At 43.4% G+C, this 14591-nt stretch overlaps 1 protein-coding gene across 5 annotated transcripts in view; it reads left to right on the top strand.

The window, feature by feature from the left end:
* Nucleotides 1–9344, top strand: part of Tent4b (terminal nucleotidyltransferase 4B) — a 48090-nt gene extending 38746 nt beyond the window's left edge. For 3 of the 5 annotated variants that reach the window (XM_087900588.1, XM_085681574.2, XM_087900585.1), the window contains 2 exons: nt 583–747; nt 3058–5650. In XM_087900588.1, the coding sequence (XP_087756714.1) occupies nt 583–747; nt 3058–3234 (342 nt within the window). In that variant the 3' untranslated portion in view covers nt 3235–5650. Of the gene's footprint in view, nt 1–582; nt 748–3057; nt 5651–8978 lie in introns of those variants that run through there. The other 2 variants (XM_087900586.1, XM_087900587.1) reach the window with 2 other exon arrangements.
* The last annotated feature ends 5247 nt before the right edge of the window (nt 9345–14591 follow it).

The raw sequence follows: 14591 nt of genomic DNA on the forward strand, positions 1-14591 counted from the left end.
AAATGTTTGGAGAAGGGGGGGCTGGAGAGATGGCTCAGTGGTTAAGAGCACTGCCTGCTCTTCCAAAGGTCCTGAGTTCAATTCCCAGCAACCACATGGTGGCTCACAACCATCTGTAATGGGGTCTGGTGCCCTCTTCTGGTCTGCAGGCATACACACAGACAGAATATTGTATACATAATTAATAAATAAATAAATAAATAAAAATGTTTGGAGAAGGGACTGGGCACATAACTGAGAAAGTGCTTGCTGTGTAAGCTGGAGGCCTTAGTTGGAATACCCAGCGTCCACTTAAAACCAGGCATGGCTGTGTGTGCTGCAGCTGCGGCATCAGAGACAAAACTCTGTCTTACAAAGTGGAAAGAGATAGAGGAAGAGACCAAAAGTCATCACCCTCTGGTCTCTGACTGTATGTGCTTGGATGCACATACCTTCCCACAGCATTTGAAGGAAAAGCCTCCTTAGTTCCCAAATGTGTCTGTTTACGCTAGATGGCACTTAGCTGAAATTACTGCCTTTCTGAGTACTGAATATGAAAATTACTAATATATTGCTTTATATAATCCATGTAACTTGTATTAGGATTCTGATGCAACGCCATGCAAAACCCCCAAACAGCTGCTCTGCCGTCCACCCACTGGCAGCCGGATAGGCTCACAGGATGTCTCCTTGGAGGTCTCACAGGCAGCTGGAAAAGTGCAGAGCACCCAAACCACTAGCACACCCAACAGCACCAACAAATCACAGGTGAGCAGAATTTGTGTTTATTATTGTTAGTGTTCAGTACCAGATAGTCTCTCAGCATTATTTATAACAGGGATGAATATCTTATGTTGCAAGGAGCAGGGCCCCGTGTTCCGGCCACCCAGCTAGCTTACACCTGGAATAATCACACAGAAACTGTATTAATTAAAGCACTGCTTGGCCATTATTAGCTCTAGCTTCCTATTGGCTAACTCTCACATCTTTATTAATTTTTATTAATCTGTGTTCACCATGAGGTTGTGGCTTACCTGGAAAGATTTCGCATGGTGGCTCTCTGACTCTGCTTTCTTCCTCCCAGAATTCAGTTCTGTCTCCCCGCCTACCTAAGTTTTGTCCTATCACAAGGCCCAAAGCAGTTTCTTTATTAACCAGTGAAAGCTACACAAATACAGAAGGAACTCCTACCCCAATCCTATCCATTCTTGCTATAGTTGATAAACTTGAATTTTTCAGGACATTGCTTCTCTCTGTGTCTAGAAGCTCCCACAGACTTACACATTCCCATGCCTTCATTAAACACTGCTGATTCATGGGTCTAACTTACCAATACTTGTTAACATATCCTGATGGACTTGGACAGCTCAGATAGCAGTTGTGTTTATATGGATTTAAAACCACATAAACTTATCCTAATTAATTAAAATTTAATTCTGCCCTTATAAGAGTAAGTAATGAAACACAGCTTGAAAAACAGAAATCATAATGATGCAGGATAGCATACTTTATATTTGATAGCATGCCTTCAGGTTTTTGATTGACCTAAGATAATTCCTGCTTATCGGCTATGAGGAATATGGCCTTGAACATTTCATTTAACCCCTCTGTGTTACTTGTCTCATCTGCAGGATGGATTTAGTTCTATACCTACCTTATCTATAAAATGATAACAAAAATAGTATGTTTTTTAAATTTTCTAATGAATATTGTTAATTATTGCAAAATGTTAAAACACATGTCATATAGTTAGAATTTCTTACATGTGAGCAATGGCTACCATGGTCTTAAAGAAATCTCTTGGGTAAAGAACTGAGTCATTTGCTTCCAAAGCTCTTCAGTGCTTCCAGAACCAGCTGTTGCAAGGGTCCTTGTAATATACCATTGTAACATAGATCTTTTCAGGACTTTTTCAGATCTTGGTACCAGCCCAACCCCCCCTCCCTTTTTTTTATTTACAGATTAAGCATTAAAAAATTACACTGGGCTGAGGATGTAGCTGAATATAGAGCAGGCTGGTGAATGGCCTGCATGGCTGTGCTTGAAGTACACTGTCTTGGAATGTCTACAGCATCCCTAGAAACAGTGTGTCCTTTGTTGTTCATATCTGACACTTGTTGCTTATGCTGATCATCAGGTAGCTGGGAGACAGGTTTGGTTGTTAACATTAGCTTTGACTTAAACAGGCCACTATTAGTTGCCCAGTAGTGTGTTTAATTAGCTATAAGTAATGAATCAGGCAAAGGGAAGAAACAGTTTTTGGTTTTTTTTTTTTGTTTGTTTGGTTTTTGAGCCAGGTTTCTCTATAGTTTTGGAGCCTGTCCTAGAACTAGCTCTTGTAGACCAGGCTAGCATTGAACTCACAGAGATCTACCTGCCTCTGTCTCCTGAGTGCTGGGATTAAAGGCGTGTGCCACCACTGCCCAACAGAAAGAAGTTTTTGATACTGGTCTCTGGCATAAGTTCTCTCTTCGTCCTCAAATGTAGTGCGGCCCCTGAGAAAAGGCCTCTTGATGGTAGAGATTACTGTCACTCATCGTTTTGATTTGACTTACCCAGTCCACTGTACCTCCACAGCCTTAGTATATGGGCACCAAATGCAGTTGAGTAGTGACAGGGCTGACCAAGAGAAAGTCATTAGGAAATCACAGGGGCTGACATTGGAAACAGGAAAGTAAGGAGCAGCCAGCCCCTGCCCCTGACCTGCCTGTAAACTGTAGGTCTGACAACCTCTTCTGGTAGTGGTGTGAGTGGTAGGGACCCTATAGCAAGCTTTCATAATATATGCATGCTGTCAGGAAGAGAAGTCAGAGAGCTCACCTCCTTATTCCAGCCTCTAAAAGAGTCTGTGGTAGCTGAAAGTGCACACCCAGCACTTGGGAGGTAGAGGCAGGCACATCTCTGAGAGTACAAGGACAGCTGGTTGGCTGTTTTATACACAGCCCGGGTGATAGACTGTCTCGGATTGGCTCCACGCGGTGGGGGTGGAAGAATCTGTGGTAGGTGGTGTGCGTGCCCCTGAATTCAGGTTTGCCCGTGGGAAGCTGCTGCAATTCTCACTGCTCTCTTCTTCTGCAGCATGGATCAGCAAGGCTCTTCCGTTCTTCCAGCAAAGGATTCCAAGGTACAGCCCAAACCAGCCATGGTGCCTTGATGACAAGCAAACAGCATCAAGGCAAATCCAATACTCAGTATTACCATGGCAAAAAGAGGAAACACAAGAGGGACGCGCCCCTCTCAGACCTTTGTAGATAGTCGGCGCTGTGCGACGGACTGTCTTCTGTGTGCAATGATCTCGTGCTCAGGACAGTCGCACAGGGACTCCTGGACGGCAGGAGCCTCACACTGTTCAGACGTTGATTTAGCAACTGCGTTTTTTTCCCAGCTCGCCACGGAATGGATCATGAAGATTGACAACTGCAAAAACAAAAAGCAAGCAAAAAAGGGGGAAAAAGGCTGCTTATTTGATAAGTCATGTGCTACAACAGGGTCATTTTAAGATTTAAAGCTTGAATGTAAAATAAATATATTTCTCATTGGCTTTATGCAGAGTTATAGGGACTAGGACTCAGTGTGGGGAGGGTGATAGGAACAAAAAGCAGTTTCAAGGAGATGGGTGGGAAGGCCAACAAGAGCATCTCATAGGAAGTCAGACTCCAAGAGGGAAAGTGATTTGTGCATGTTTTTTTAAAAATAATTTTGCATATATTTGCCATTTTATTGTGTGTATATATAGAAGACCATATAGGAAATTGATATTTGTAATAGTGGATTTGTTAATACTTTTTACATAACATTACTGTTTGAATTGTAAACAGATTTTTTTCTCAGGATTAGTTTGAAGAATAATCTGAATTGTCATTCTAACTCACATGCAGGGAAGTGATTAGCTCTGTTCTTTGGTTTGTTTTCCTCGGCATTGAAATGACTTCATTGAACCCGTTTGACCTGCTGCGAAATTCTTTCCTCTCTAAAGAAAAGGTTTATGGTGGCAAATGATGTTTATTTTATTTTGTAAAAAAGAGAAAAATGTACTGTGTACTTTGTGTATACACTGAACATCCTCTAGTCATCTCTGAGAATCAGCTCAGCTGTCCTCTACAGTGCTGCTGTCTTCTTGGGCGCTGGGCAGCAGCAGGACTGTGTGTGTGTTTCCTTCGCAGTCTCTTTCCCTCCTTTCTCTTCCTCATAGGAAACAAAAGGCACCCTGGGCCTGGGCTGCTCCTGTCAGTGCGACCTCTAGCTCCACAGACCTCGCATGCTGGCTCCTGACCCTGTGTGCTATGTGCTTGTGGTGTCAGATCTCATTCTTTTTAAGGTCATGCTTACTATTGTGGGAGAGAGTAACTGTAAACAGCTTTAATTAAATCACACTTATAAAAAAAAAACTATTTTCTTATACTCCACTTTATGCTTTTGGTATTGTCGATCTTTAAAAATTAAATGGTCTTTGATAATGGATCGATTTTTGTATTGCCTTATTAAGACCAAATACTTCTGTCATCCCATTCTTTCTCCTCTCTGTTAATGGAATTGCTGTCTTTAATTAAACTTTGTAAACACTGGCTTGTTTTAATCATCCTGTAACTTTTGGCTGTGGTCAGCTGTGAGTGCAAACGTATACTCCTGTTACTCATTGCCTGCTGAGTCTGAAACTCAGGTGGGATATTTAACATGGATTATATGCACTCGTCATCAAAGTGGTTTTTGGAGGTGAGAGCCCTCATGTCTAGCATCAGTGTGTGTGGCTCTGTTCAGTATGGCCATTTCCGAGATGAGATTCCTTTATATGTGTATGTGTGAAGTACTGTTGGCTTTTAGAGATTTCTTTTATAAACACTTATGAAATACTGAAGACCAATCAGACCGTTAATGGACACTTAGTGCAACTTTCGGTAACAAGAATAATGCTATAAAGTAAGACCAAAACTGGTGTCGTTGCTGAAATTAACAATTTTCAATATGTTCATATTTTAATTTACATTGGGAAAATGTACAACTGGAAACTCACAGTACAATGTAAACTGTGGAAAATTTTAAATGTGATATCATTTTGACTGTTTTAAATTTTAGAGTCACATTTTATTCTGATCAGAATTTTTATCAAGATGTTGAAGTTTTGTTGTTTTGAAACTAGTTTGTCATAACATATTGTGCATAATCACAGTATTTATTTTGTAGGGCTTGTGAATGTGTAGACTTATGTTTACTGCTAAGGGAACAATTATTTATAAAATAATATTAAATCCAGTATTAGCCGCCTATTTCAGACACTTAACACCTGCAGAGATCTGTGTTACATTTACCACACTGAAGTTTTTTTAAAGAGTCACCCTCATTGTTGAAAGTAAATGTACTCTTAGGGTGGGAATATTAGTGTCCAATAAGCATGTGATTATATTAAGGTGGTGGTAGCGGGAAGATAATCTTGATTCCATTGGGAATCTTAGGTTTTCGTAAATTTATTGGGAAAATAGTTTTTCCTGTACTGCTGACGTTTCTTTTTGGTAAACAGTATCTTTCTAAAAGAAAAAGCATGAAGGAGAATTGAGGTGTGTATACATTTCCTCAGATGGCCAGCATTGTATTCGTGAATACTGTGTATCTGGAATGAACAGCATGGAAGCTGTTCATTTTTCAATCTGAAGTAAAATACTTTCAAGAACTTTTAGTTTGCCTGTTCATTTGTTTTGTTCATTTTATCTTTGCATTTGATTCGCATTTGTCTCTTGAATTTGAATACTTTTGATGAAGATTTTGTAGCAATCTCAGAAATGTATCTTAATCATTCTGGTTGGTCCTTCCATACCCATGATTGTTAGTGGCATTCTTTGATGTTCTTAGGGGTGAATTTTACAAGAAATGTCTCTGCAGTGACGTTTCTCTGGTCATATTTGAGTACCTGTCAAAAGGAACATTTAAATACTACTCTGTAGCCGTGCTGGGGAGGGGGGGTGGCGAGGTATCCACAGGGAACCCCAGTGCTTTGGGTCAATTGATAGTGCAAGTTCCTTTTTCGCTGGTGTTACATGTGCCCAGGATGGTCCCTGGTCGCTAGCATCTTTTGTTTGAGGATTCTACACTTAGTTTTCAAGTCTAGCTTTCATATTTCTAGAGGAGTATATGCATATGAGTACCTGCGTGAATTGATGTGCACCCTGTAAGTGCAGGAGCCCACAGAGACCAGAAGAACGTGTTGGATGACGCACTGGAGCTAGAGTGAGCCACCATGTCGTGCTGGGAACCAAACCTGGGTCTCCTGTAGAGCAGCAAGCTCTTCTCACTACTGAGTCGTCATTTTTCCAGTCCTAGATTTTGGGTTCATGTGTGTTCTCTCTCGTTTTAAGCAGTTGACCACATTATATATTTGTCCATTTTGAAGGTATCTTGCCTTGGTTTCAGTTAGGAGCCTCACTCACATTGTTGGATTCATCCCAGATATTCCTGGATAATGCCCATGGTTCATGGTTGTGCGTTATGGTTCCAGGGCTTGACGTTAGCTAAGACAGGCTGTAGTCCAGCTGGACTCAAACACGAGATCTTCCTGCCCCCGCCTCTCAGGTGCTAGCATTAAAGGTGTAGGATGGCTCTGTTTGGGAAGGGCATCTTTAATGAACTCTGCTCTGGAGTTGTGTGTGTGATTAGGGGTTGTGTACAGTGGCCTTTGGGCTAGTGCTTGGGACTTTGAGAAAGACAAGAGAGTCAGAAGAAAGGTGGGCCTGGGCAGCGCAGGCCCCTGCTGCTGTGGCGTGTGTTAATTGGCTCTCCTTCCAGATGTGTGGGAATATACTGAAAGAGATTACCACCATGCTGTGCTTCTGGGTTATTGCAGTCCTGGACTTTGGTGAGCTGTTTTGAACTGCTCAGTTCTTTCATCCTGTTTATTTGGTCTTTGTATGTTGCCCAGAAATGAGGAATGTTCATAGACAATTGGTTCTTCTACAATAAACTTTAAGAATAAGCTATTAGATGTCCCTGGTTTCACTGGTAGATACTGAAATGTTGGTGATCTTCAAGTCCATGACAAAATCTTTGTTTTGGAACAGGGTTGACCAGGCTGGCCTCAAACTCACAAAGATCTGCCTGCCTCTGTTTCTCAAGTGCTGGGTAAAGCTTGAAACAGTCTTTTTGTTTTTGGTTTTTGAGACAGGGTTTTTCTGTGTAGCTCTGACTGTCATGGAACTCTGTAGATCAGGTTGACCTTGAACTCAGAGGCCTCCTGCTGGAATGAAAGGCTTGCACCACCGCTGCCTGGCTATTGAAGCACTTTTTTTTTTTTTTTAAATAAGAAAGCAACATCTACAGGGAGGAGTTTGTGAGCCAAGGCTTCTATAGAGCTGAGTGGGCTTGTTACCTGTTACAGTCACTGTTGAAATGCCCGTCAAGTAGCAGCTATCCAGTGGAGCGTTGAGAAGACAGTGTGCGTGGGAGCAGGGTTCCTTGGGAGTATCACCATCTTGCCTCTTGTGAACCTCAAGAGCTCCAGAGTCATTTCCTACCCTTTTGTCAGGGTGTTCTTGGAGGAAATGCTGAAGCCCACACTCGAGGATGCCCTTCAGTGTTTCTCACAGCTCAGGCCTGACACAGTTTCCATGCATGGAAGCATGCTTAGACCTCCTGGTTATTTAAACTCCTTGCCTGGTTTGCTCTAATCAGAGGTTTACTGTTTTTGAGAATGTGTTTGGCCTTGACATCCAGTTAAGTGTTGTCTTACTGAGTTTGCTGTGATCCCTAGTCTAAACGAGGTGTGTGTGTGTGTGAGAGAGAGAGAGGTGGGGTGGTGGTGGCAGCAACTGGCTGTCCTGGTTAGGCTCAATTATGGCCCGGACTTTTGGGGATAGAGCAGGAGGGTATTCTCTGAGTTTGCGATTGCATTAGATTTGTCTATGGGTTGCTGGTAGTTTTATCTTTACATTTCAGTTATTTTAAAAGGGGAAATGGGTTTTTATATGAGCCAGATTTACATTCCGTTCAGTTTCTGTGACTCCCTTGGCTCTGCGTTTCTGCAGCTTGATGGAGAAGGTCTCTGTTAGAGAATCTGGAAGACCTTGATAAAAAAAAAATTCCTGTGGAGATGGTGGGGCTCATAATAGTTGCTCCGAGGTAGGAGTGGGAGGGCCAGAGAAGCATGCTACAGCTAGTACTCACTGGGGTATAGAGCTTGTCTCCTAGAATTCAGTACCCAATCCTGGATTGTCAGCCTTCTTCCTGGATTAAAGTGCCAACTGCGCTACTCCACTGCTTCTGCCTTTGGTTCCTAGATCAGTTTAACCGTTTATTTTTTATGTTTTTAAAAAATGTATTTATTATGTATAGTGTTATGTCTGCATGTGTGTCTACACATCAGAAGAGAGAGGGCACCAGATCTCATTACAGATGGTTGTGGTTGCTGGAAATGGAACTCAGGACCTCTGGAAGAGCAACCAGTGCTCTTAACCTCTGAGCCACCGCTCCAGCCCCAGTCTACCATTTTACATGTAGCAACAGTTGATTGTGAAACTTGGTCGCTAAACCTAGCCTCTGACTTTTTAAAATATATATACTTATGTATATGAGTGCACGTACAATTTTATACGAGAAGATGGCATCACATCCCACTATAGGTGGTTTTTGAGCCACAATATGGTTGCTGGGAATTGAACTCAGGACCTCTGGGGAGAGCAGCCAGTGTTCTTAACCTCTGAGCCATCTCTCCAGTTCACCTCTGGCTTTTAAGATTCCCTCAGTTACATTACATTGAAGTTTTCAAGGCATTGAAAGCCCAGCAATTCTGCAACTCCACATTTTACTTTACTGCTAAGAAGTAAAGTGTTGCTTCTGTGTGCATCGTTAAAGGGGGAAGGATGTGTAGCAGCCAGTGTTGTTTCCGGGCATAGAGTGGGAAAGGCCATTGGGGTCAACATTTTTCTCGGGTAGCATATCCTATAGACACATGCTTAGAAGTCTGGTGAAGTTGGTTGGTGTCTAACCAGCTTTCTGTTTATTTTCTTCCCTGCTAGCATTGCCTTCAGTGTTAAGCAACGCAGATGCCCATGAGGTGCTGGAGGTCTGAGTGTCCAACTCTCCATTCTTGTCTAGTTACCGCTGCAGAGGCACTGAGGAGATTGCCAGAAAGAGATTTGATACAAATGCTTTATGAAATCTCGACATTTCCTGAGGCCATGTGACTGGGCACCAGTGATGAAAACTGAGTGAATGTCACACCTGGAAGCTTTCTTTTTTTTAAGCTCACAGTGTCTTCAAAGATGTCCGTTGTTTACCTTGAAAGTTTATAAAGTGCACTTGTATGCAAACACAGCCCATCCCACGGGGCATATTCACAGTCTGCAGTTCAATAAAGACTGTGCTTTCCTTTATCTTCACAACTGCCGGTATGAGCTATTTATGCAAAACCTGACTAGATACTTCAGAAAAATTCTAAATACAGCCTTATTTAGAGTGGACATTTCCTTGCTCGTACAGTGTGATGGTCAAACTCTTTTTTTCTTCTTTAAAGTGTTTCCAGTGAAGGGTTTTGATGCCCCGCCCATAACATAAACCAGCACAAAGCTGGAACAAAATTTGGTTATTTGCAAATAGTAGCCCAGTTTGTTTGGTTTGTTTGTTTGAGATAGTATCTTACTATGTAGCCCCGGCTGGCCTGGAACCCACTCCCTAAGTGCTGGGGGATCAAAGGCATGCCCCGATGTGCCCAGTCTTACCTTGTTTGGTAAACTTATGCTGTAAGGAATTGCAGTACTTGGCTGTAGATTTTGGTGGAACAAGACACACAGCCTGTTTGGACAGAACAATGAGGAAGGGGGGTTGTGGGTGTGACTCAATGATGGACCACTTTCTGGCATGCTGGTGGCCCAAGGTTGAGTCTCAGTACAGCTGGAAGGAGGGAGGGTTATCAACCTTTTTTAGGATTATTGTGCAAAAGACCCGGCAGCCCTTTGGCTGCTGAGACCCCCCACTGAGAAAACCACGCTGATTGGCACCAAGTTGCTCAGCACTGGGAGAAGTCAACTTTACTAGTAGATCCTTCTGCTCATTTGAGAGCTTCCTGAGAAAGCAGAATTCGAATCCTGTTTAGCTTCCCAGCTGATCCTAAATGATAGGACGGAGCCAATAGAGCAGTTCAGCCATCCGCCTGGACATAGTGAATCTGTGCATATGTATGTTCCATTGGGAAGTAAAATAGGTAAATATTTAATTAAATCAAGTATCAATTTGCCATTGGCTCCCTAGTCCTGCTTAGCCATCCCAGAGCTAAGTTTTAATACTGGGTACAACCTAAACTGAGTTTTATGCAATTGCCCATACCAACGTCTGTTGGAGGTTTCTTTAGAGTTGGTTGTACAGTACCCGCAGCTCCCATGCTATCGCACATGTGCAGAGCTAGTCCTTACTGTATAGTGTATTGGCTGGTGGAAGTTGCTTTAGCAAATCAGCGTAGTGAATGCTTGACACTAAGGCGTCAGTGGGCTGCTGGGCAGTTCCCAGAGCTTCAGGCAAACGGTGACGACAACACGCTTGAGCTAAGCTTACTGAGACAAAAATCCCTGTTTTCTCTACACACAGACTTCCTGTGTAGGCTTGGCTGACTTTGAACTCAGGTCTTACTGCTTTATTTCCTCAGGGCCGGGATTACATTCTTTCCAGAGAGTATTTGTAATTTGGTAAATTTCTCACCTTTATTTTTTTTTTTAAGCCAGGCTCTTATGTAGCCCAGGCTAGCCTCAGACTTGCTATGTATCAAAAGATGATTCCATGTGAGTTGGAGGCCAGCCTGGTCTACAAGAGCTAGTTCCAGGACAGCTAAGACTTGTTACACAGGGAAACCCTGTCTTGAAAAACCAAAACAAAAACCAAAAAATAAAAAAGATGACCTTGTACTTTTGATGTCTTTATCTGTCACTCAAATGCTGGGATTCAGGCAACAATTGCCACACCCAGTTTACTGGTTGCCGGGGATCAAACCCAGGGCTCTGTGCATGTTAGGCGAGCACTCTACCAGCTGAGCTGTGTCCCTGGCCTAGCTCTTGATTCTTTTCCTAGAAGCTGAATGTTGCGGTGCAGCACAGTCATCCAGAACAGCACCCTGTTCCTTTTGCCATTTTCCACTTATGCTGGGCAGTGGTGGTACACGCCTTAAATTCCATCACTTGGGAGGCAGAGGCAGGAGGATCTCTGTAAGTTCGAGGCCAGCCTGGTCTACAAGAGCTAATTCCAGAACAGGCTCCAAAGCTACAGAGAAACCCTGTCTCAAAAAAACAAAAAAAGAAAAAACAAAAACAAAAAAAAAAAACAAAACAAAAAAACCAAAAAAAAAATATCAACCTTGATTTGGGCAAAACTGGTAAGGATTAGTTCTTTGATAATTTTTGCTACCTACCTGATAAAACTCAATCTTTTTTTTTGTTTTGTTCTGTTTTGTTCTTTTGAGGCAGGGTTTTGCTACGTAGCCCTGGCTGTACTGGAACTCCCCATGTAAACCAGGCAGACTGGCCTCGAACTCACAAGGAGTGAGTAGCGGGTGAGGAGAAAGGGCTCCCAGGACAGAATAACTGGGTTCCAGTTAATTGAAACAGAGAAGGGCAGAGCTGACCCGAGTTATCTGGGGACAAATCTGGGAAGAAGAATAAAAGCCAACTGGGCTGTGGGGAATCCCAGAGTCATCTCTAAGCTCTAGGTGCACAACATTATTTGAAAGGATGCTTTCCTTGGATCACAGTCTTGAGTCATGCGGCTGGAGGCTGTGCTGCAGTGCCTCATTCGGCAGTGAGTGAGACAGACAGTCTGGGCTGACCAGCTTAAGTAAGGAATGCAGCTTTTTTGGCTTTTAATTGGGAACATTTTGCCTTTGAAGTAAAATGCTTCCAATTCTCTGCTTGTCTAAGAAGACAATTTCAGAATCCAAGGATCTAGGGATTTGAAATAATTCACCTGGGGTGGGAGAGAGAGAGAGAGAGAGAGAGAGAGAGAGAGAGAGAGAGAGAGAGGGAGAGGGAGAGGGAGAGAGGAGAGAGAGAAACGATTTAAAATAAGTGTGTGTGCATTTAAAGTTGGTAAGTAATGCCTTTTTGAAGTTGTGAAATTAAAAGAGGAACTCCCCAAAAGGATGGACACAAATAGAACAGTGCCCTTTTTAGAAAAATAAAGGATGTATTTTTAGTTTTATTGTATGAATTTTGCCTGCCTGTTTGTCTGTTCACTGTGTGCATGCAATGCTCAAAAAGGCCAGAAGAGGGCATCAGATGTCCAGTCTCTGGCATTAAAGACAGTTGTGAGTCATCTCGTGGTGTTGAGAATCCAGGTCCCCTGAGAGCCATCTCTTCAGCCCCTACAAAGATGTCTTAATGTTTAATGTTAACATTAAAAGGAAAGGATGGGCTCATTAAAAGGATGAAGTGGCCTCTCTAAATGGCATCAATTTTCAGATTGACCACTCAACTTAGGTTGCAGACCAGCTTTGCACTGAGGGCACCAGGGATGTGGTTTTTCTTGAGCATGCTTCAAAATGTCACAAGGAGGATTGCGCCAGCCTCTGTTTAAAATCCACTCCAACCCAACAGTGTTCCCAAGTTCCAGGCTTAAGGACTCAGGACAGCCCTCCAGGCAAGGAGGCAGGGAAGAGAGGCAGAGGACTAGGGAGAGGTCCTGGCTCTGCTGGGAAAGTGCCAACAGTTGGGAGCAGAGCATCCATGCCGACAGAACACTGAAGCATTCTAAATGGCTCCCCTAGCTTTGGGGTAGCCACTTGCAAAGTCAGATGAGTTGTTTTCAGCCAGGAGCGGGCGAGCGTTGTGCAGCCTCTCGATGACACACTTCCGCCACTTCTCAACTTTTACGTTTTGAAATTGTTGACTTTCCAATGTCCTTAAATCTCTGGCCCGTGACGATAAATGCTGTTTTTACCAACTGAGCTGTGTGAGAACGTGACTGGCGCACAGGAGGTGGGGGCTGGGGATTAAAACCAGGGTGTTGTGCGTGGAATCACATGGTTTACTGCTGAGCGACACCCCCAGCCCTGGTTTCTTTTTCTGAACAAGTGTTTTTATTTATTTTTTATTCTTTAGTGGGTTTTTTTTTCCTTCTGGTTTTTCAAAGCAGGGTTTTTCTGTGTAGTCTTGGCTGTCCTGGAACTTGCTTTGTAGACCACGCTGGCCTCGAACTCACTAAGATCCACCTCCCCTTGCCTCCCAAGTGCTGGGATTAAAGATGTGTGCCACAACTGCCCAGGCATTTTAGTATAGTAATTGAGCCTAAACCCTGTTGGTGTGTGAGACCCCGGCAGATTATTTAGCTGTGCCAGGTGTTTGTCACAGTCCCCTCAGTCCCCCCGAGGCTTGGGCCCAGGTGTGCTTGCTGTGATATGCAGGTGTCACTTAGTCTTGCATCCCCCTGCACCTGGGAGATTGCCTTCACCTGTCCGTTACTCGGCTTATCCTGTTTCCTGGGTTTCCCTTCTCATAAGGTCCTTTGCTGGGTGTCTACCCCTGGCTTCCTGGTGCACACTGCGCAGCTGTGAACATCAGAAACACGCTCTGCATTAGTCTCCAGTTAACAGTTTGGCTGCATACAGAGCTCTGGGCTGGGAAGCACCTCTCAGAGGCCGACAACATCGTTCTCTGTGTTGTTAGGAGTCCCATACCGGTTTGGTAATTTTTTTCTCTTTTAAAATGTTTAGGACCGCCTTCCCCTCAATACTCTGAAAAATCACTGTATGGAAGTTGAGTTTTTAATCCATTGTACTGGGACTTTACAGGATGGATGTGTTCCACCTCATGACACACACCCTTCAGATACTGGGAAACCCTGATTTTTCATTTGCTCCCATCTGCTTTCCTGGGGCTCCACATTTGTTCAATATTGGGTGACCGGGGCAGAAAGCCTCTAGCTGTCTGTTTTTCCTTCCATCCCTTCCATCTCTGGCATTTGGTTTTGTATCTCTAACCCTCCTGGGAGGTTTTCATTTCTGCTTTTATATTTTTCCCGAAGTCTTTTCCTCTCATTCCCAGATGTCTCTTGTTAAGAAAATGTATCCGGGACCTAGGATAGAACCAAACACGACTGATAAAAAACAAGAATTAAAAAAAAAAATCAATGAAGTGATTCCCAGTGATATTCTGTTCTACTCATAGGTTGATACTTAGCCCAGTGGTCATAAGAGAGGCATCATCTAGTCACTGATGGAACCATTAGGCAGACCTCAGGGAATCCTGCAGAGGAGGGGGAGTCAGAAGGGCTGTAGGGGTCAGAGGGGTCAAGGACACCACAAGAAAACCCACAGACTAGACTAACCTGGGCTCATAGAGACTGAACAGACAACCAGAGAGCCTGCACGGAACTGACCTAGGCCCTCTGCGTATGTTACAATTATGTAGCTTGGTCTTCTTGTGTGACTCCTAACAGTGGGGGCAGGGGCTGACTCTGACCCATATCTTCATATTGGGTTGCCTCGATCACCCTTCAACTCTGGTGTGCCATGTTTTGGTTGATATCCACGGGGTCTTCCTCTAAATAGACGCAGAGGAGGAGTGGATGGGGGATGACAGAGGACTTGGAGGAGAGGAAGGAAGCAAAACAATTGGATTGGAAAATACAGAAATTAATTAAAAAAAGAAAAA

The sequence above is a fragment of the Myodes glareolus genome, chromosome 22, assembly GCF_982192425.1.
Source record: "Myodes glareolus chromosome 22, mMyoGla1.1, whole genome shotgun sequence".
NCBI classification, from domain to species: domain Eukaryota; kingdom Metazoa; phylum Chordata; class Mammalia; order Rodentia; family Cricetidae; genus Myodes; species Myodes glareolus.